Raw genomic sequence first — 23,099 nt, 5'->3', positions numbered from 1 at the left:
TCCCCCTAAGTAACTTCAGCCCTCCCCGTCACGAAAACTCCTAAAAGGTCTTCGGAAGGGCCGCGCAATGCCACCAAAACGTAACTGTCCAGACTCCTTCATGCCACCCAGTCCACCACCCAAACGACGTGGCTTCCAGCCTGGCAGGCTCCGGCTGAAAGAGGGCTCCATGATCAGCTAAAAGAGAAGAGTAATCGTAAAGACTCATTCATACCGACTCTTGAGTCTCAACAATTTGACTACAACGCTGGTGACATTGGGCTTCAGTAAGCTCAGCCCCGAACTAAATTTCGGACCAGTGTACTTTATCTCTTCTTGGGAGCCGACTCTGGCGTTGCATTGATGGGGGAGGTGAGTCGACCCGGTACACCTCGATACTACTTCCAAGTATCAGATGAGGATGGCAATAAAAGCGCCGGAGACGGAACATATGTTTTGAGAACACAATATCTCCATAGCAGATTGTATTCACTGTATGAACTTCGTTCCTGTTTCGTTGTCAATTTTGATTAATGGCGAAACCTGTGAGGGTTGAAGTAGGAGTGACCACAGAGTTCGTTGGGGAGGATATAATGCTAGTGATCACGCAGTCTCTCTGTATGTAGGTAGCAGACCTACTTCCAAACTGACATGTGCAACACATCCTCAAAAGCCAGGCGTCACATATGCCAAAAGCCAAACTTTGCATTTACCATTTTGTGCGAGGAAAGCCTGTAGTAGGGCCAATTCTTGACAAGGCTAGCCGCCAAGACCGTCGTTCTGTTTTGGTGCATTAATCATCGCAAATAATGTAAACCAAAGCTTAGTAATTGCCTCAATTTTATTTGTCAAGCCAAGAATCTGTAAACACTTGTTGGTAGTTAGTATTTCCACAAGTTCTGGAATCAGTTTCTAGTATACCATAATGGCTAGTGTGATGGCAATACATCAGGCGACAGTGATATCGCCGATTATGCCATAATTTGATGCAGGACCTGAAATAAGAGTTCATTTTTGGCACAACTCGGTGCACTATAACGTCTTTCGGTATCATCGTAAAAACGCCGCACGTGGATACCACTAAGATCGCCATCGAAGCCTCCCTCAAGTGACGATCATCGAATTCCCACCCCCATGCCTATTGATTCCTGAGGCGCGTGTGAATGGGGGCATGTGGTGTGAAGAGCACCATGCACACACCACACCACACCACACACGCAACGATCCCAGTGGCCCAAAAGACAAGTCAGGTCTCGACGTAGGTAGATTGCTCCTTCTGTTGCAGCTTTCGCCTCTACAATGCAATTAACTCGGGACATCTGACAATCAGTGGTTGAGCAAGGAAATTTAAGTCATCGGCCTTTATCTACCACCTCTATCTTTCAGCAATGTATAAGAACTCCGTGTAGGTTCAAATTACTTGGTTCTAAGATGGAGGTGGGTGTGGACGCACACGCGATTTTGGCCAATCGGGTAGCCGGATGGCGCCTTAACCGGGTTGATGAGCCTTTTTATGCCCCGAAGAGCGCACAAAGGGTGTGGAGCACACGTTTGTGCGCTGCTAAAATGACTCAGAATTGTGCACATGCAACCTGCAAAAGCGGTAATGAAATGTACCATGAAGCAAACGAGTGGGACCTTTACATGACTCGACATGGAAGAGCGGACGCCGATAATGAGGCATTCGTAAGTTTAGTTCCCGCCCATCCTGACAACTTGAATCCCACCCTACCTCCTCCCAAGCCCTTCGATGAAGATGCCTACCCTTGATTTAGATTGCTCCCGGGTGCTCATATCACCTTATCTTCTGAGTAATTTGAGTGTTGCATTGTGCTGATACACGGATGCAGGAAGCCACAGCCAAGATAAAGCCATGAAAAGATGTGGCTTGGCCTAGGGGCTGAACGCAATTGAAACGCCGACTGGTGAGACAAACCCCAAAGCTGAGAGGATCTTGATGTTGTGAGAAGTTGAGGACAAGTTGTTAAGCCTAGCACAAATTTCAATCCCACAACTGGATGGTCTGGCTGTGGCTCAGCTGGACAATGATAGCTACAGGGTAAACTTATGGCGAGACTGCTGGGGAGAGGGGAAGGGGAGTCACGAATCACGTCACAAAGCGATAGTAATTCCACCTCTAAGGTAAAGAATCAGTGGCGTGACTGAGCTACTGACGTAGTAAGATGGCCTGGCTTTGGTAACAGCAAATCAGGTCATGGATAGTTGGAGTGAATATTAACATTCAAGACTGCGACACACGCAGATAGAGCTCCCAAACAAAACGCGAACCTAGAGGCTCTCGTTGTTCCATTGTCCACGGACCTTTCCAACCATAATAACACCTACGTATGTGAAAAGGGGAAAGAGGAATAAACGTTCCGCGCCCGAACTACTACTTATTATAGTTATTCTTTCATATTCATCTAAATTTTCAAAATCATTAAGATAACTTATTTATGCGGAACCCCGATGACCAATCAATTGGACGGAATCGCGATCACGCTCCCTAAACTTCGTGTTTATTCAGCTTCAGCAAACTACAACCAATATGCTTACGAGCTGGAATAACAGTCACGACACTGCAGTGAAGGAAAGTGAAGTTCAACAAAGTTGCATCACCCAGTCTCTTATCAGCTCCAATTTGCTTGGAAATGAGAAGGCGACTATTATTGCACAAAGGAAGTGTGAATCAGAGAACCATAAGCTCGTCCTACAAAGGAACGAATTTCATAAACGTGAGATCAACAGGCAAGTGCCTACTTGTTCCCAGCATGGCATATCGCCGAAAACCTGAGCCAAGTCGACCTTTACACCATCACCGAGAGCAAAGCGTGCAGGGCAGAAGAGGCTAGACGAAGCCCGCCAAGCCTCAAGGACGCGACGGGCATCCCGAGAGGACTTGAACCAGGCGAAGGCATAACCCCTGGATGCGCCGGTAATGGGATGTTTCACCACCCGCACCAGGGGCCAGAGGGAAACGATGCCACCGCTACTGTTCTCCCGTTGCCACGGGGACCGATCGCGATTGCAGTGACGTTGATTGCGATGCCGACGGCTTCGATGCTCCTCTACTTCAGCCTCAGCTTCCTTTACCTTAGCAAGGAGACGGGAAAGCGCAGAACGCAGTTCCTCGTATTTCACACTCGGATGAAGGCGTCCGATAAAGAGAGAAACCTAAGTTGCCAAAACATTAACATTCAAGCGAGAGTAGAAAGGAAAAAAAATTCAAGGAGGGGAAAATGTGTTCTGCTGCGTAGTCTACTGCCACGCTTATTCCACCGTCTACACACTACGAGTAAAGCTTGGGCGTGGGAAAAAAATCTAGCATTGTGGCCAAACTGTACCAGAACAACCCGCTTCACTTTGTCATCGTTACGTAAGAGCATCTTGCTAGCCAAAGCGAGCCATCAAAGCGACAAATGCATCGTGAAGGAATGCGCTCACCGTTCCCGTAGAAATATTCGTCGCCTATACAATTTCATGACACGAAAAATTATGAAGCCGCGATCAGGCGTCCAGAATTAGATGTTGCATGCGCTGACTAGGTGGTCACGGGGATTACTGGCGTAATCGTGGACCAGGAACCACCACGGCCAGAATAGTCAACGTCATGTCTAAAAGGTGTATGGCAATCAAGTGTTCCGGTGTCAAGTAGTTGAGCGTTCCGCCATCGTACAGTGGTGTGATTGAAGTTATCTATGGATACGAGTGGAAATGTTATCACTACACGCTCTTGCATGCGCGTAGGCACTGTTGCTGCCTTCCATCTAAATTAATGGTGTCTGATGCGTCTGCGTTGCCTGCTAGTGCTCACAGCATGCCAAACCTGCCACTTGCCAATACCAAGCTGAAAGATTTGTTTTTTTTGCAAGGTAGAAATAAAACCTGATTGGTGCTTAATCTACAATGAGGAAAGCATGTGATGCTTTGCTACCCAGGTTTTGTGCTCTTCGATAGCAGAGAGAGAGAGAGCAAAAATCGCATGCCAAATTAACAGACGCCTGTTTCTGGCAATTAAAAAAAAAGTATTTAAAACTTATCCTAAATCGTGTTGTATTCTTTTGATCGCTATGACGACCGGGTGAGTGGGTGGGGACACAAGCACTCGATTTCAACTGGTTGAGTCAGAAGCGTTGTGAACCACGTATTTCAGGTTACACAAAATCGTTTTTTTTTTCCATAAAAAAACGGTTGCAATGATGATGGGGAAACTAAAAGCGGTCCCGACACTATTTGAAAACCAATCCATAGTCAACTACTTGAAAAAATCAGATTTATTTTGACTACAAACAAATAAAATGTGAGAAGGGATGGAAGGAATCGATGAGCACCGAGGCGTCAGAGAAGGGCTCTCTGTAGTAGATTGGGAAGCTTTGACTTCACGTGACGATGTGAGCTGACCTAGGCATTGGAGCCACAGTATTTTCGAATAACCACCAAAATACCTCTGTGCTGCTGTTAAGAGCTGTCACAGAAAAATTAAAACCACCATAGCTGTTTTGAGCATGCTAGCTAGGGAAGGAGTAACTGTTGTGACGCAATCTGGCTGTATCACACCCTCTACACGACGTGTTTATTTATGCGCAGGAATCGTTTAGAGACGCGAAGATTGAGGTAAGGCTTCACAAGTGGCATACCACATTCGGTCACTTTAAGGATACCACACCTTAGACTAGTCTTGCGGCCTACTTAAGATGAGTAATGGCAGTAGGAGTATACACGTTGTGCGAAGCAACAAAATACCACGACTTGAGCAACGGGAGTAGACACAGCCTTCGGCGAATGCATGCACTGGTTCGTAAACAAAACAATCGATGCACATAAGAAAGATAAACAAATCAGAAACAAAAATCACAACTAGGCAGCCCATCTGTCTTTTGGTTGACCTCACCACAAATACCACAATCCAAGTAGTTTGTGAATGTCGCCCCAAGCGGCAGACCACAGCGTTGCGACTGCTCAAAGCGCTATAAAACGAACCTAATTTCCATTTATAACTAATACCCTAATAATCAACCTTTGATTATACAACACCATTCCTAATATGTAGTAAATTACATATTCGTCACTTACTCTGTCGATATCATCCTCCTTTCTCCAGAGCTTGAAGACGTTTTCCGGGAAGGCAGCCTTAGACGGGCGATAGTGCGAGACCTGAGCGCTACAAACCGCTCTGTCATGCGGTGGAATACCGTCCCCCACTATGCCATCTATGCTCCCCGACTTTAGCGGATCGTAAAAGCCCAGGTCGAAGACGTAGGGACACCAACGATCCTAAAAGCGGAGGCAGTGCCTTCACCCCTTTTGATGGTGTGACGTGATTTATCCATCGCAACACCAAGCCGCCTACTTACGACCTTCACCCTAGCTAGGCGGACGGAAGCCGTGACAACACGCACCGCACGCAGCAACGAACCACTCGCAATAGAAGCACAAAACACGCAATCCGCAATAGGATTTTCTTGAAATATATTTCTTCAGTGCATGAGGTGATGGATAGTACAGTATGCATGCGTATGAACATAGCATTTAGCCGAGGTTTTATAAAGACGTCCGACCTACAGGCCTGCAGTTTCAATTCAGTGCATTGAAACAGCACCAAGAGGAGATTGGGATTAAGAGAAGGGAAGGGCGAAAGAGTGGAAGGAACCAACAAACCAGACAAGCACGCACACGTAACCTTGAAAGCGCGTTACAATATGGGTGTGAGTACACGTCACAAATAAGCCAGTGGGCAAAGTAGACATTTTTACAAGGGAGATAAGGTGGATATGAAGGAGAAATGTGCGACCATTCCGAACGTCTAATGCGTTGGCCTCGTGTGCATTGGTACCATGCCGTTAGGCCCTGGAGTACCAGACGGAGGCGCGCCCTGAGACTGCTGCTGGTTTTGAGCTGCGGCTGCTGCTGCAGCCATCGCCATACAAGGTTGACTGAAAAACGAGTACTGGCCTGATGCTTGCTGTGGATACAAAGCCTGAGGCTGCACGCCAGACGCAGCAGTCGGCACCTGCGGCTGCTGCGTGGACGACAGACCCGGAGCCTGCTGCTGAAGTTTACCACCCAATGACAAATCAGGCCCACCACCCGGCTTTGATGGCTGTTGCATTGGTGGGTTGTAAAAACCCTGAACGCCGCTTGCAGTATGTTTGTACGCCACTAAAAAGTTATTTTGCACATTTCCGCACTTACAATAGTTATAAAACCAAGATGCATAAAACGCGACGAGATGGCAAAGCATCGACGGATGAGAAGTGGGCTTACCGAGTACACAAAACGCAACTCTTAGAAAGCACGCCACGCTAGTGGTGTTAATAAGGCTGATTCCACAACCCTAGATAAAATTAACCATTTATGGTAATGGAGCTTAAGAATGCTGCGAGATAAAAGGTCCCACTGAATAGCACCTGAGATAAAATTCCAACATTAAACTCTTCCAACAAAGGAAACTCACTCTGCTTAGCTAAGTTTGAGTAGAATATGTCTCCAACTTCTTCGAAGTTAGGCTGCCTCAGACCTTGGTATCCGGTATAGTTAGCGGGCGAATTAATGGACTTCGGATACTGTTGTTGGTTTGATGGGTGAGAAAGGGGAGAACCCCCGTGACCCGGGCTTTGATTCTGCGAACCACCGGCCTGAGAGGGTTGTTGCTGACCCAAGTAGGCGTTTGGGTACCCATTCTATAAAAATGAGGTAATGCAAGAAGCAATCTTACCATTAGGACCATGCCACCGGAATACGGCAAAAACGTGATGCCAGAACCGACATTAGCCGTTGTCACTTGGTGCATAGGAACGGTAGATTTGGTCGATGAAATAACATCAGCAGAAGCATTGGGAAGGCTATTCTCGTTGGCAATAGTTTGGGTATGCTGAGGTGGATGTTGAGATTGCTGCATCTCAAACAGCATCCGCTGCTGTTGTAAAGCTTGAAAATGGTCCATCTCGAATAAATGAGGGGGCGCAGCAGGACCTGAACCACCAGGAAAGTTGAAAAGGGACATATTTGGTTGTAAGTGACTTAAGAGTGTCGGGAAACCAGGGTGCATGACAGGATGCAGTTGAGGTTGGGTCGTTGGTAGCGGCTGTTGACCTGCGTTTGGGGGCATAGCAGAGATCGTTTTGTTCATCTGAGGAGGTTGAGTTACAGTCTGTTTAGTTGGCTGCATGGAATAAGGCGCCGACACGACATTCTCTGACTGGGTTGAAGAAATAGATTGGGTGAAAGCGTCCGTCTTTCCAACTTGCATCTCCAGACTCACTTGTTTCACCGTTTGGGACAAATCCCCCAACAAATTGTAACTATACGACTTGGGACCTTCAAAGTTATTTACAGGGTGAGTTTGTGCACGACTGTGGGGCGAGCCATGGTCTTGAATCTTGGTGTAGGTTTCTTTATGAGCCGAAGCATTCTGCAACGGCGTGGGATAAGGTTGATCCGCTTGCAAATTCTGCTGTATGCTGCGAACTGACTGAAGCAGAGTATTCATCGCAGGTGAAAAATTGCACTGATCAGGCGGTTTAACCCCGTCCTGAGAATTGAAGTTCTGTTCGTTATTTAGGGATTTCCTCTTGGGGATTTGGTTGGACCTCGAAAGGTCAGCATCTTGATCCACCTTCACATCTGAACCAGAAATTCTTTCATGAAGGAGCACCTGTGCTTGAATAGCTCCATTCTCAAGTGCAGAAGTATTTCCCATCAAGGTGGTATTCCTAGCACCGGGTGCAAAGAAGACCGGCGTATTAGGAACATGAGAGGATGGAGGCGTTGAGCTCCTCGCATATTTTTTAAACAGCCTGTCCCTGACAATTTTCACTTGGTCTTCTGTTCGTGGGTTAGATGGCGCTCTTTCATTAACCTCTGCGTCTCCGGACTTAACCTTCACGCCCACATTCATTTCATCCTGTCCCCCTACTTCATCACTAAAAAAAACCGATGAACGGAATCGCGAAGACCTACCACTTTTCTGAAGAAGATTCAACTGACTCCCAGGTCAAAAGTTTTAAAAGCTCTGTGTCATCGTGAATATTGATCGGTATATTAGCAGCTGAATTGACAACCTCGATGGCCTCACCTTTCCACTCCCCACACTCGATATCCCAGTCTAAAAAGTACATATTTGCTTGGAGAAATTAATAAAAAACAAAAACATATACGGACGAGGCATTACTTTCAATGTAAGTAGCTTCTGAGTGAGGTGCTTTCTTGGCTACAGCGGTTTCGTTCGTGGGACCATTTCTACTCTGGCCGTTCGTAGCCTGCTTATTACTTCCCTTCCCATTATACAATTTCAAGGATTTCTAGAAACATATCCCAATATCTAAATTACCTGTGCTACGTTGTCCGAAAGCGCAGCAGCATTCTTGCAATTTAATGGTGAGGGAGAATCCCCCTTAGACCGATCAGCCCCTGCATTAGGCTTAGATTTCTGAAGAAAATAGGACTAGAGTGTAATTACCTGAACAGGGTGGCGTTTCGACTTTGATCGTTTCGTTATCGTGTCCTGCCAATCATTCGCATATTTCGCATCGATCAAATTCTCAATCGCTCGCTGAACATTGTTATCTGCATCATGCAGGGCCAAAATGGCTTCTTCCAAGTCACATTCTGTGCACTCTTGAATCTAAAAAAATAAACAACACCATCCTGTATCACCTGTTTGAGTTTGAACTGCTTGTCACCTTCATCGGAATTTGTGTTAAGCAACCTAGCAAGGTTAAGTTGCTCAGCAGTCGCTTTCGGTGCATTCAACCCCACCTTTACAACATTTGAATTTCCGTTATTTTTTGAAACATTTTGTTTGCCAAGTTGCTCGCTTCTAGCCATCGTATGTACAATATGTACAGAACCAATTACGTCAAAAGTTGTGAACCCAACTAAACGCGACGCCAAAAGTCCGGATAAGTGACCATTGAAACAAGAGTTTAGGGGGAGCAAAAACAAAAGTAATAATCGAGAGCAAATAGCGAAAGTTTTGCCACTCCCTTTTTGACTACGCAGCAAATCTTTATAACTGTCAAAGTCCTTAAAGAGCGAAGATTTAGTTCAACGCTAAACAAAAGAATACTTGCCCTTCATAGTGTTACGTTTTTTTCGCAACAATCACTACAAAATGCATTGATTTTATACGGTCAAAAACTTCATAAAGGGTCTTATTAGATTCAAGGGAAATATAATGATGACTACCTCTGTAATATATAAGTTATTTTTAACGCCTCGTTTTGCTAAATGGACCACTTAGGTTCGCCAGCATAGTATTATAGCATCCCGAGACTCCATGAAGACGAAAGGAGACACGATACTAGGGCAGAATACATATATTCAACACGGAGAAGGTGTCTGGGCTATTGGCATGGCCCAAAAGGCCAGCCCCACCCAGCAAGGTACAAGAAGGCTAATTCAAAGTAAAAAAGTGGAGCCTCACCAGAACCGAGGGATAAACCACTATCGTATTACAGTATCTTCGTTAAGTTGCCTGCCTCCAAGTAGCGGGCATAGATACCCTGCCCACGTATTTTATATTCATTCGTACTTAAGGAAGCTTTGGGACGCTACACCCCAGAAATCAGTGCAATTTTTTAGGTTTTATTCCTTCTAGGCTTTTTCTCTTAAATTGAAATGATTAGTGACTGCGAAATAGCTTTACTTTTTATGGTTTTGCTAATTTACAAATTTGTAGCTCTCCAATGCTACCAGATTTCGATTCGTCTTTGTGGACTGGTGACGTCCTTTCATTTGTGATGCTGATGTGAACTGACACCTCGAATTAAAATTAGATTTGAATCCATATATTCATGGATAAAACTTGATTCATTTTGTTCTACTTTCTCCAGTTTATTTATGATTAAAACAGATGTGGTGGACATGATTTCCTGGATCAAGAAGCCTGAGAGGAGAAGGACATCTTATGATGGAATGGTCTTGGGCAAGTTTGCAGAGGTTAAAGCAGATTTAAGTAAATGCTAAATTTCTTATTTTGAAAAGGTGAAACCCGATAAGGTATGTATACTTTTCACTTTTGTAATGCTGCGATTTCTTCATGTTGGCGCTTCACTGCTCGGGCACTCACGTTGTCGTGGTTTGTATTATGCTGGTGACGAGAGATTTGGGTCATGGTCAGTATGACCTCAGCTCTCTCCTATATTAATAGCATATGTTTTGCCCTGGTAACGTGACTCACCACTACTTCAGCAAAATCTCGTGGTACAATGTCCCTTTTGTGAAACGGTCACGCCAAGGAAATGCTGCGTCTGAAAATAAAATCAGGTATTTTCAGCTTTTTATTTTTGTCACGTAACAATCAGCCGCCCTTTTTATAACAAATAAGTTATGAAGGGAAAGCCTGTTATATGGCTAGGAATTGTGCTCCCACTAAACACAGAAATTGTAATGCGACTTTCAGCCATTACAGTCTCGTTTTATTTGGACGAAATAACTCTTGCACATATCTTTATCCTTCCACTCCTAGTGCAGATAAATCGTAATTTTTTGACGTAAGTTTTTTTTAAATCGGGAGTCTTCGTAGTCTTTTTGGTATAGGCAGGTGAACGGATGCTTCCAGGCTTAACACACTCCTTAGTTCTGCTTATAAGTAAAATTTTAAAAGAAAATTTTTTTACTTAGAAGCAAATCTTTTTGCTGCCTACCCTCCAGTTTTTTGCGTTTACGCTGTCAAGTTTTGGGTCACGTGATGCACAATAATAGATGCTATCTTCTGAAGTGTCCATGGCTTTAATTTTTTTTGTACTGTTTTAAAAGTTTGCAATAAAATTGCTCAGCATTCTTCTGGTTCACACACCTTACTAATTCTTTACATCGGCACTTTGTTTTAATATTCTATGAGCCTTCTAGAACCGACCTATCGCACTTAATTGCTAAGCTTCGCAACCATGTCGGGTGATGCTGTTTGCTCTTCGTAAGTGCATGTTCATGCTTGGCAGATTTTTAGACGCCACCCTGAGATCCTTTGGGCACAGCGGCCTAATTGCGTCTATCTTACAGTCGCTCTTTCTGATGTCAAGGATGAGGAGATTGACTTTAAATCCGAGTCTTTTCATTTCAAGTATGTTTGTCTAATCAAGCTAGCCTCACTTTTAGAGGAAGAGTGGACTCTCCAACACCCACGAATTACGAGCTCAAATTTGACTTCTACGCCGAAGTCGACCCCAAGAAGGCGGTTAGGCAGATCGGTGACCGGGTTATAACTTATTGCGTCGAGAAGAAGGAGTCTAGTGTTTGGCCTCGGCTCCTTAAGGACTCATCGAAGCAGCCTTGGTTAAAGACTGATTTTAGTAGATGGAAGGATCTGGATGATTCCGACTCGGACGGCGAGGGTGGCTTTGGTGGTTTCGGTGGGGCTGGAGGCAATTTCCAAGATATGCTCTCAATGATGGGAAATAAGGACTTGGGAGAGGAGGAGGAGGAGGAGGAAGATTCGGATGACGATGGTAAAGATTCCTTACTTGATCTTGATCTGTAGAACTCCCGGATCTTGAAGATCCTGCAAAGCCTAAGGCTGAGGAGGTGAATTCGTAATCCAGCTTTTATATCAACAGTCCGAAATTCCGGTACTACTTGGGCTCTGTGCTGTTTGTCTATGTATCAACTATTGTACATCATCGCACCGGCTTGTTTCCTAAGACGTTCCAATTTTGAATTTTCTTATTTTTACGGGTTTCCGCCAGTGTTGACTACTGGGATTTAAGCCACTGACTGGGGAGGTACTTTGGTTCCTCGAATGGTGTGCTCTAGTTTACTTCTGCGCGCTGGACAGTTGGATTGGTGGCCTGTAACACTACGCGGTGCTAGTGGTAGCATTTATTAGCCTATGCGGCTTTGCGGTGGTGCATGCAGCTTGGAGTGCCCAGGGGCTTAGTTCTGGTCGGGAAGGCGCGTGGGGGTCGCCAGCGCAGTGGTTAGAGGAAGTCTTCGTCCGTGATCTCCGCGGGGTCGCACAGATTCTTCACTTTCTGCTCGAATGCCGCTAATCGTTCGAGGAATTCCCACCTCGGGCGGAGTGCTAGATAGGCTTTCCGTAAGGTAGCCCAGGCTTCCTGCAACAAGAGAGTCAGAGGACTATGCTACTCCCCGAGCTCTTCCTCAAAAAGTTAGCAGTGGTAATCAAGTGCGTTTTCTCCCGGTCCTGTTCTTACCTGTATTCCAAGGGAAATCAGACGTATGGGCTCGTACCACCGTTCCGTGCCAGTGTTCCTGGCTTCAAAACGTCTAACCTTTCAACCTGATAAGGTTTCGGTGAATCAATGTTACCATCTGCTGTTGGCTGTGGAAACAAACTTGTTTGCTGACTTGTGGCACCTATCTGCACAGTTTACGGATGATCGACCGCTTAAAGTGACTGAATGTTACCTACCCCTATTGTGCAACTGAACTTTTGAGTTTGTAAGACATCAGCTTAACTCGTGTGGCAGTGGCAGGACAAATTTTCCAAATGAGGTAAAAGTAAACCTTACCTTGAGGCTTTTACCCTCGCCCGCAATGAGATAGGCCATTGCCAGTGTTGATCCCACTCTGCTGTACTCATTTGTCATTATGACCACCCGACCTCCACGATTCATTTGTGTGGCTGCGAGGCAAAGACAAAGTGATTCCAAGAATGGCAATCGATTTTCCCTTATTTAATATCTTAGCCAATGAAGCGCCATTACTCAACTCAGGTACAAGGTGGTCATCTAATCCAAGGGTATGATAAATTCAAGTAAGTCACTTCAATATCTGTGTAATCAAGTTTATTGTAACCTAATGATCCACAATTTTTGCCCGGAGTTTTTCTTTTCTAGATATTAATAGGTTACTTAACGATGATAGTTGCGCAGTCTGAGAGGCGAGGTTCAAGGGAACGCGTGGACGAAGGGTTCAAATAAACAATGACAAAAATGAGGTCAGGAATTTAGCCCAAGAGGTATAAACGACCTTACAATATAAATCAAAATTTTGTGATTAATCCCACTACTTCCATCTAGAACCCTAAGCCCCATAGTGAACACATGGGGTACTATCATGGATACGGCAGAGCAGCCCGCAATTTTATATGCGAGTAAAGTAAACGACTCCGAGGCTAAAATGGGCTGGACTGTGCTTAAGGGGATTGACGGTAAAGTCTCACACATACACAGAAATTTAAGTGCATCTTCAATTAACTTATCCAATGACTTAGGCTGAACTGGATAGCTGTCCGGATAGAAGGCTTCAAGCGGCTCCCCAGTTTCCTTTCTAAAAATAAGGGACATAAAGATTTTTAGTCATTGCATACAAATATGTAGGTGTCGATTAAACGAAAGCTTGCACTTCCTTTCATTTAAAACGAAAAACTATAACCTGAAACATAGAACCAAGTTGGCTAGGTTTGCCTAAAGTGGACGTTGATTGGCACCACAAAAAATGGCCGATTTCCTGGAAGTACTTCGCAGATTCGACTGTTAAATCCAATGGGAATCAGGTGTGGAATATGCTAGTCAAATGTAGCTTTTTCACCAATTATACACTAGATTAAATATAGGAAGAGACTGATGAGTTTGGGATGACTGAAGAATAAAAAGGCCGACAATCTTAGTTTGTACTCATGTAATAAGAAGAAGTGCTTTAGCACTTCGATATTATCGGGACAGCCAACAATTTTTCCCATTTTGGAGCAACCGAAAAAAACCCAAAAGATGTGAATGCACCTATGAATTTTTAACATGAATAAAAACATTAACGTATCACTCTGATTTACGTTGGACTGAGAGTTCTTGTGTCTCTGTAGACCTTACCTATGCTAGGCCACATGGCTTTCTGACCTACGTCAATGCTCTCCCAAGGACTTGATTAATAATAATCTTGCTTTTACACTAGTGTGTTTTTTGGGTTCTAGGGAGGGCTCGAGGCGCTGTACTACAGTCCCATATTTTCGATTTTGTCACCATACGTAAATGGGACTACCGTCAAGTCATCATGTGAAAACGAAGAATATCTATAGATATACAGAAGTAGATGAATACGACCGATCCAACATATTACAAATCATAGTTTAATGGTGGAAACTTAGAACCAATGGAAAAATAGGTGCATTTTTAAACAAATAAAGGGAGTCACAGATAAAACATCAAGTTCAGGGGGCAATGTTTGTCATTTGTTAGAATGCACAATATCAGCTGCAAAACATGGATAAAACACTTAAAAATTTAAGAAATGTCATACCTTTCAAGCGCCTTGGGGTAGCATACTATTTTTGCAGTTATATGAAGGTTCTCGACCACCGTTTTCGGAAGTGTGTGCATGGGCAAAGCCAAATACAAAAAATTATGCACAATCTCCAACGGGTAGTACTCAAGAAATTCAAGTTCCTAAACTTTTGAGTTTCTTAGGGAAACCAAACCCTTTGAAGGTAAAGAAGCTTATTCGTGCACATAAATGGATAATCTTTAGTGAACAGACGGAAGCCTCCTTATAAGTAAGTGAAACTTGAATGTTTGATAGCTCACCTCTTAAAATTCGTACAGTAGCAAACGTCTTATTAAGAACGAGGAATTTAATTATTCTGGATAGTCTATGCAATCTGTCACTATAAAGCCTTGTTGACAAACCTTCCATATATATCGAGATGAACAGAATCCTGGTCATAGATGCACACGTGCCACCTCATTTCAGGATGACAGTCATAAGGAAGAGAAAATTCTCCGTCCTCCTTCTGCAGTGGTTAGAAAAGGTGAGTATACTTCTCTGAGATGAAGAGCTCGTGAAATATGGGAAAGCTCATATCTTTCTCTCTCACGTACATCTATTCATGTAAACTAAACACAACGAACCCAAAAGCAAGATATTGTAGGGATCAAAAGTGAAAGATGTCAGGACTCCTTGATTGAGTAAGTTATAAAGAACTGATATATCCATAAAATCCCCCATTATGTATATTCGTGCAAGAACAATTTTGGACGCAAAAATATAACCATCTTTGACGCATTACAACAAGACTTTCTTAACTGAATTTTAACGTGTCCCATGCACATATTCTGAGTTCGTTTGTAGTCAGCATAAAATATTTATTGTTTAAACATTAATTCCTTTCCATAAACGACTCTTAACAAGTGAGAAAGATTTAGAACTGCTAGGCCCCTATAACTCAGCTTATGTGTATTTCGGAAAATCTAATTCTTTTACTCGCAGGTTCTTTTTTGGTTATTTTTAATTTGTCGTTTGTGCGCACTAAAGGCATTCTTCCAGCCGCTTTTGTTAAGTGCGTTCTGAAGGCCATTTTGAACCCGAACACGCTAGCATGCATGTGCCTCAACCAATGGTGAGGTCTGTGAGGGATGAGTACGACTTCGACTCCTCAGATGAAGAGGTAATTATTGTTTGTTGATTTTTATGAAAATTAGGACATTCGGAATACTGTTGGTAACGTTCCTATGCAATGGTACGAGTCCTTTCCCCATGTCGGCTACGACGCCTCTGGTCGTCCCATCATGCGTCCAACTGTCGGTCAACAGTCCTCTGATGCTATTTCAGACTTCCTCAAAACCAGTTCAACTGAACAGGGGGAACAAGATGCTGAGTGGCGAACAATCGTCGATCCCAAAACCGGTCAGTCTGTTGTGCTGAGCGATCGCGATCTGGAAATAGTCACACGTATGAGCGCAGGAAAGGGTGTACTTGGTGATAAGGAAGAGGATATTTGTCAACCATGGGAAGACTTTTTTTCGAATACTGTCCTTCAGATGCCTGTTACTGCCCACCCTCCTCAAAAGAGGTCATTTATTCCCTCTTTGCTGGATAGACGCAGGGTAATTTCTTGACTCATGTGCAAACCACTTTTTTCATTTCACCTTTCTTGATTTTTGACACTGGTAGGTCGGTCGTATTACACATGCAATAAAAATGGGTTGGATTCGACCTCGTCTTCCAGCCTGGGCATTGGAAGATGTAAATGATCCTGATCAAGTTCGACGCTACGCAATGTACATGAGCTCTGGCAAACCAGGCGCCTTCGATGATTATGATGAAGGGGAAATCTTAGGCTTTTCAGCCTCCTCGGTATCCAACTGTGTGATGCCTGATGTGTGGGCGGATCAGGATGAGGAGAACACCGAGCAGAACTCCTTTGCATGGCAGGCCGGTCTCCCGCCCAGTCTTCAGACTTACCGACCGCCACGTCCAAGGCCGTACATGCGACCAGCTGCAGAACCGCTTCCTGGCCACGCAGAATCCTACAACCCCCCACCGGAATTCTTGTTGTCCGATGAAGAAGTATGTTTTTTTCACCATATTCTCTTCCTATTCCTATGAGCGTATAATTTACCCATTTTTTGAGTTATTTTGCTTGATATATGATTTCTCATCTAATTCTCGTTCTTATTTTTCAATTGACGATGCCTTTTGCCTCTGGATATTAGATTGTTTTCACTAATTAAAGCCGGATTCAATTACTTTTCTCATTTTCTTGTTTATTACGCTCTAGAGATACATGGTCTAATCGAATTTACGCCGTATTTAGGGTAGAGTTGGGTGCCAAATACAGGTTTAGAGTCGTTTTTTTGCTCGCTCCTTCATGCTTTGTGATCACACAGAAATAGCATTTTGCAACTCGGCGTTACTTAGATATTTAGTTTACGACTTTTGTAACAATTGTTTTTTAGCAATACGCCAACTTACTTCACTTTCTGTTTTATCCGTAATGCTTGCGAGAATGCTATTTTATCTGCTCTAGTTCCTTTTAAGGTGCTTCTTAGCAAATAGTACTTTCTGTTGATTTAGTTTTTTTTGTTGGACCCACGCATGCCAAACACTACTAACGGCACAGCCAGTAGCATCCAAGCCCTCTCCTGCTACTTTACGACACAATGTCCTACAATAGTTCAGAAGCTGGTTTAAAGGACCTGACGAGATAACTTACCCCTTTGTTAATATGCAATGCAGCTTTATGTACAGCTAAATATCATCGTTGTTTTGGCCAATAATTTGTAGGGGGCCCAAATGTATTAGTATATTGTTTTGGGAGTTTGACTGTCACAAAAGCTGACAGTGGCCACCAGTCTTGCATCGATCGACGTCCGTAACCCACTTGATAGTTATCAGATAATTGTTCGTTGTGACTTTTAATACCTGCTTGATAGTTCATTTATCCTATCCTGTTTGAATACTTCAGTGTACATGTTTAATATTACCTTGAGGAAAGGTGAGTGGTGTGGAGTCATCTCTAGAGATACCACGACGCGTGCAGATCTAGAGGTGGCGTTGTTACTGGCGCCTAGAAGGCTAAGGGGGTGGTGGTTTAGTTGATGTTGGTTGAACTTGGGAATCATGTAGCTGTTGACTGAAAAGGCATGCGTTGTTAAATGTACATTCAAAGTAAATGTGGCTACTCTACGCAATTTTGTTACCTTGATCATTAGTGAGCGGTATCGTATTGTAGAATCACGGACACATTAACAAGATGTAGAGGCCTGTTAATAACCGCCATAAACTATCAAATATTTTACTTGCAGAATGGAGCTGGTGTAAATCACATGTAGTCCTACCTACCCGAAGACGTTCAAATCAATCAACTTCTTTATCTATCAGAAAGTTTGTCCATTTTATATTTGCTGGAGCCTTAATATCTGAAATTTCATGATTGGTGGCACACTGTAAGATTTTGAAAGCGCTAATGAAACATAGAACCCTATATCTCAATCATAACCGTGCAGCAAGGACTAAAGGTGAAAAACAGTAGAGACTGCGTAAGCCTTTAGCATACTATAAAGTGTCCGTGTCACCTCTCGAGATGGAGGTAGCTTCATTCGAATCCTATGCCATCAATAAGGTGGCCAAATCGCCAGGGTCTGAATAGGCCTGTATAGCTCAATATGTTACCAAAAGTAGTATTGTTCCTCAGGAGCGTCAGGTAATGAGAGCGTGGAGGGACAAGGTGAAAGACAACCAGGCTAGCAAGGTGCCGCCCATCATGCCCCGGCGGTTCGGATGTCTACGTCATGTGCCCTTCTCAGAGCGCTACCTGCGGGAGCGCGAGGAACGCATCAAGGACCTGGTCATGGCAGCGCGGGTGGAGAAGCAGCAGGTACACACCACCCCCGAGGCCCTTCTCCCTCAGATCCCCAGTCTTGCTGACCTTCGGCCCTACCCCTCCCATCTGGGTCTTGAATACAGGTAATATTGGATTCGTGTCATCGTCTTTACTTCCTCTTTCTCGTCTTTAGAGTGTGGTTTGGAGTCATTTTTCTGTACAATTTTTTGTGACTCGGGGTGAATTTTTTTTATTGATACTATTCGGAATTGTCTTTCATCTGAATGGGTGTAACTTCAGCACATCTGCATATGCATACACCTTTCAGGTCTGTTTTCGATAATTTAAAAGGAATTTTTTGCAGTTAATTTAGCGCAATCCTTATCAGGAGTCGCGTTAGATTTTGCAGCATTAAGTGTCCATAAGCGGTCCTATATCTCCACCTCATACAGTAAAATGCTATTCAGAAGTGGTTACTTTACTGACTTCATTCATGCGCATAAATGTGTTTTCAGTCACCCAGTCATTTGTTGACCTTACTTCTCTCTTGTTTCTGTCATCTGGTGAATTTCTTGAATAGGCAAATCTCTTGTAGTCTAAGGCCTTGCCATTCTCGATACTTTTGAGTACACCCACGGAAGTGTGATTGCTTGAACAATTGCTCTTTTCTCCTGTAAGATCACACAGTGGTCGGGTGACCGCCCTGTCCATCTCGCCGTGCGGCCAGTGGTTGGCCTCCGTGTCCCCGGTGGATGGGTGCCTGCGCATTTGGGAAACAGCCAGCAACTATTGTTTCCGATGCTACCGCCTCGCCCCCGCCCTCTCATCCAGTGGCATCAGGCCCGCTTTGGTCGCAGAGGGTCTGCTGAGGCAGAAGCCTCCGGCTGGGAAGACGGTGGAGGCGAAAGTGGGTTCGGATTCGGCGGATGTGGACGAGGAGAGACAGCTCTCTGCTCACGTCGCGTGGAATCCTAATCCCGAGTTGCGCCTAGTCGCCGCCGCCTTGTAGGTCCACTTAAACATATTATCCACCTTGTTGAATGAATTTTAGAAGTTTTTTTTTATTAGGTTTGGTGGCTTATCTGCTTCTGGTGATGCTCCCTCTTTTGTACCTACGTACACACTTTTTATGTGTAACTGCTGGAGATGCCTGGAACTCTAGGTGTAATGTGTTTGTTTCGAGTTCTAAAACTTTCCACGAGTTCCTGCTATCGAGTATTCTGGAGCATTCCACAGCGCTCTTGCTGAGTCCTCCTGAGTGGTCAATAATATTGCAGCTCTCAGCATGGCTAATGTCTCCAAGTGACGGCAAATACCAATGAAAATACTCAATAAATGAGAGGGATTAATTTGGAGGATATTTCACCACATTTTTGTTCACTCATATACAGCCGCCTGGAGATACGCTGTTTGGAGTTATTGGCATTCTACCGGATCCGTTCATGCTGACTTTTAAGTTCCATCTTTCAAATTTCCAGAAAACCACATTTAAAGTTGGTAGTGTGCTTGAATTGTTTGCACCTTCTTGGTGGGCGCTCATTTGGTTTTAACACAATGAAAGCTAAAATGCAGGAGTTACGATTATTTTCTTCATACCAAATTTTGACTTCCTGTGGGAATCATTTTAAGGGCAAATTTTTTGTCTTGACAGACTGACACTTTCGAAATCAGGAAGATGGGTAAATAAAATCATCATTTGAAGGTATTAGCTTTGGCCATTCCGGCTCGAGTGTCGCATCACTTGCATTCTTCCCGTCCTTTGATGTATCACCGTTTTGATCTTGATAAATTCGATTTTAGTGCTTCCTCAGAACTGATTTGAAGGCAGTTTTTTAGTCACTTAATCTCTCGTTCTTAATTTATCGCATATAACTTAGAACCATTGGCTTTGAAGGTCCCTGCAATCCTTTCCATAATTTCTTAACTACGTTTCTTTCTCTTAATAGTGGAAATAAGATATTCATTATCAACCCGGCCTTGGGTGATCGTGTGGTGGTGGAGAAGACGGATAAAATGCTTCACGAATGCTGGCAGGCTCATCTGATCGATGTTGAGGAGTCTAAGGCAAGTTATTTCGTTGTTTCACCGCCGCTTATCAACCTCCATGTTAGTCAGCACAGTCTGGCGGTTGAGATCACGTTTACCCCAATCCATGATTGCATTTGAAGCATTTAATGAAATGGATGCCATCATTTTTACGTACATTAATCACGACTGTCATCTTACATTCGGAGGAGGCGATTTTGGCTCAACTTAGACCATCAAATTTGAGGCTTGGTCCCTTCCAGGGTTACAAATGTTGATGTTTTGGCTTTGGTTCAGATCCAATGTCAGCGTGCATGACTTCCTCCTATTCATGATGCTGGGCCTTCATGTCATCCCATGTTGGCCTAGTGCAATTGCGCTCTTCTCTGATTACGCAACGGGACCCTTATTTCTCCACATGTTTATGATTATAGTTTGAACTACCAATGTCGAAACCACCAGAATGCAATGTTTTAGCGGCGATTTCATTTGACTATCTTACATAAAATTGGTAGAGCGAAGTGTTATCTCATTGTGTCCTCAAGCGATAAGGATAATGAAGGGTTCGGTGTAATTGTCTTCCTAGTTTATATTTGTGCAATACGCCTATTTGGATAAGTTTATAAAATTTCGGTTACTTTGAGGTACGTTGCTTCATCATAAAGGTCACCTTTTTCAACATCAAAGGGTGCTACTTTGGCTTTAATCCAACTTAAATGAATCATTTGGACTCTTACGGATAAAACGCCGTCTCACGTTTTAGCATTATGGGTCAACACAGACTTAATGGGGTGGAGTGGCACTTCAGAGATTTGCGAAAGTCCATAAAACGTCCGTCTATCCATTTTTTAGAAAGTCGACCTAGACGCCCTGGAAGAAGTTGGTGAGGAGGAGGAAGCCGAGGAAACAGATGGAGCACCGGCAAACAAAAAGCGGCGGACGGCAGGGGCGATGCACGGCCAAGTGGCGGTGTGGAGCTTCAAACCTCCTGTCCTCGCTAATGTCACCGCTATTAATGCCACTTTTGATGTCTCCAACACCTCTATTCAATGGGGGTCCAGTGACAGCAACTGTGGCGGTATAGCAGGCAAACACGCCACAAGGGGCACTTTCCTAACACGATCACTTTTACTCGAGTTGTCGCGAGTCTCCATCGAATTGCATCAGGCTGGTGTCTCCTCTACTTTTATTTCTCTCCAAAGTCTCTGCGTAGTAAATCCAACTTTTTCATGGAATAAGGGGAACGGAAGTGGTTTAACAAATTGCGGGGTGGAAATCTCCGTTTATCCAAAGTAGTCCAAGTTAATTGCTAATCACTATAAAACGGTTGTCAATAGGTGCAGGCACTTCGTCGTGTTTGGTGACTGAATTTACATGATTTCAAAAAAAGATTAAATGCATGAACATGTAAAATAAAAGAGTAGTTTAATGCGTTGTCAAAAAATGGGAAAATGACACCATTTGTTTGTCTACGTTTCTAACAATCTCCGGAATGTATTGCATGATATTTTGTGTAGACTTTTCCTCGGTAGCACAGCTCAACGCTCAAGCTGTTTGACTACAGAGCTGCAATGTTAGTTAAGGAGGTGGGAACTATCGTGGGGTGCCGAATGAGGCAAATTTAACGTCTTCAACATTCAATTTTAGTGCATTCCCTAAAAATATTCCATTTTAATTGAATAGGACGCGAAACGTGAGTGAATGCTGTTTTTGGATGTCAGTTATTATCACCTTCATCAAGAATCAAAATGCGAATCTGGTTCGAGGGAAATTTCATTAAGGAGCAGTTGTATTTGTTGTTGGGTAGATTTTCTAAGTCCAGTACGCTGCAGCATTCCCAGCCTATGGGCAAATTTGTCATTTATTTAATGGGAGAGAAGATCGGCCAAATGCGGAACCACTAAGTGGTGTACCTCTGTGTGGCAGGAATGCATCGACCTCTCGTGGCACCCAAAGGGCGACTACTTGCTGAGCCTAAGCATCTCGCCACTGTCGAGCGAGGCGCGGAGCCGGGCGGCGAACCGGGTACTGCTACATCGTGTCTCACGCATGGCCAGCCAGGCGCCCTTCGCCGCGGCCACTGGTGGGCTGGCGGAGGAGTGGCGCTCTGCCGCCTTTCACCCTGCCGGACGACCCACTCTCTTTGTCGCTGCCACTCGCTATGTCCACACCTTCGACCTTGTCGCTCAGAAGGAGCTGCCTCGTCTCAAACTCGATCTCTCCTCCGACCACATTGTTACTTTTGCTGTCCATCCCACGGGTAGGTTCCTCTCCTCTTTATCGTGCTGATATTTCTCCATTTTTAATGTCATATCCAGATCTATATTGTTGCCAAAATGGAGAAAAGAGGTGTTTTGCTTCATTCCAAATGGGACTTTTTCAAACAAATAATCTATCCTCTTCGCAAATTTGTGAACTGTTAAAATTAAATGCTAAAGGGAACTCCACTCATGCGTTTCCACATCTTACTTACCATTTTACATACCAAAGTGTCTATGGCACTATTTGCCTGGTGGTGAATGTAAGCTAAATACTCCTTTTCTTCAAATTCCCAGGTGAACACGTTATTGCGGCAACTAGTGACAGTCGGTTTATTTGGTTTGACGTCGAACTCGGCAATGTCCCCTTCAAAAAACTGCGGTAGGTAGTCCGCTGTCTGCTTTCTTACCATTCACTCACCCTAGCCCTCACTCCTATCCAACACGGGGCTGTCGTTTACACGTGTTTCAATCTACATGTATAATAGGTTGAATCACGGAACCGTTCGCAAAGTTCACGTCCACAGCCGCCGGCCCCTCGTCTCCGTCGCTCTGGATGATGGTTCGCTCTTCATCATCCACGGCAAAGTGTCGGAGTAAGTGCCAGGGTCTTACTCAGAATTCAAAACTGTTTGACTCGACTCGCGTCTTTTCATTCCTGTGCTTGTGTGGTTCTTCCCCTTTGCAGTGATCTTCTGTCAAAACCGGTCATCATTCCCATCCAACTGATCCGCACTGGCTTCCACAGCGTTTTCAGCTGCGTCTTTCATAGCCGCCTGCCGCACGTCTACGCTGGCGGTGAGTGCGGGACCATTCGACAGTTTGTGCCGTGGCACTAG

The 23,099-nt window shown here is 44.2% G+C and overlaps 4 protein-coding genes across 4 annotated transcripts; 2 read left to right on the top strand and 2 right to left on the bottom strand. All coding sequences in view use genetic code 11, as the record gives it.

Moving 5' to 3' along the window:
• Positions 1-15: 15 nt before the first annotated feature.
• On the bottom strand, positions 16-8,805 carry EGR_03200 (U11/U12 small nuclear ribonucleoprotein; the record flags this gene model as incomplete). Its single annotated transcript, XM_024492449.1, has 11 exons — positions 16-177; positions 2,740-3,153; positions 5,053-5,253; positions 5,813-6,138; positions 6,434-6,659; positions 6,695-7,901; positions 7,939-8,083; positions 8,150-8,279; positions 8,309-8,407; positions 8,438-8,602; positions 8,635-8,805. 11 exons carry the CDS (start codon positions 8,803-8,805, stop codon positions 16-18), a joined length of 3,246 nt encoding a protein of 1,081 aa, XP_024353123.1.
• Positions 8,806-10,868: 2,063 nt separating this feature from the next.
• Positions 10,869-11,514, top strand: EGR_03199 (hypothetical protein; the record flags this gene model as incomplete). The annotated part of the gene is made up of 4 exons (XM_024492448.1): positions 10,869-10,894; positions 10,928-11,041; positions 11,077-11,426; positions 11,459-11,514. The coding sequence occupies 4 exons, from the start codon at positions 10,869-10,871 to the stop codon at positions 11,512-11,514; spliced, it is 546 nt and encodes a 181-aa protein (XP_024353122.1).
• A 380-nt stretch (positions 11,515-11,894) lies between these two features.
• EGR_03198 (hypothetical protein) lies at positions 11,895-12,554 on the bottom strand (the record flags this gene model as incomplete). The annotated part of the gene is made up of 2 exons (XM_024492447.1): positions 11,895-12,032; positions 12,450-12,554. The coding sequence occupies 2 exons, from the start codon at positions 12,552-12,554 to the stop codon at positions 11,895-11,897; spliced, it is 243 nt and encodes an 80-aa protein (XP_024353121.1).
• Positions 12,555-15,250: 2,696 nt separating this feature from the next.
• Positions 15,251-23,099, top strand: EGR_03197 (Ribosome biogenesis protein bop1; the record flags this gene model as incomplete). Its single annotated transcript, XM_024492446.1, has 11 exons — positions 15,251-15,319; positions 15,354-15,758; positions 15,826-16,221; positions 17,849-18,120; positions 18,656-18,982; positions 19,924-20,083; positions 20,855-21,211; positions 21,929-22,262; positions 22,558-22,642; positions 22,749-22,856; positions 22,949-23,099. The coding sequence occupies 11 exons, from the start codon at positions 15,251-15,253 to the stop codon at positions 23,097-23,099; spliced, it is 2,664 nt and encodes an 887-aa protein (XP_024353120.1).

The sequence above is a fragment of the Echinococcus granulosus genome (genome assembly GCF_000524195.1).
Source record: "Echinococcus granulosus chromosome Unknown EG_S00016, whole genome shotgun sequence".
In the NCBI taxonomy this organism is placed as follows: domain Eukaryota; kingdom Metazoa; phylum Platyhelminthes; class Cestoda; order Cyclophyllidea; family Taeniidae; genus Echinococcus; species Echinococcus granulosus.
This window is presented reverse-complemented; position numbering and strand designations above follow the sequence as displayed.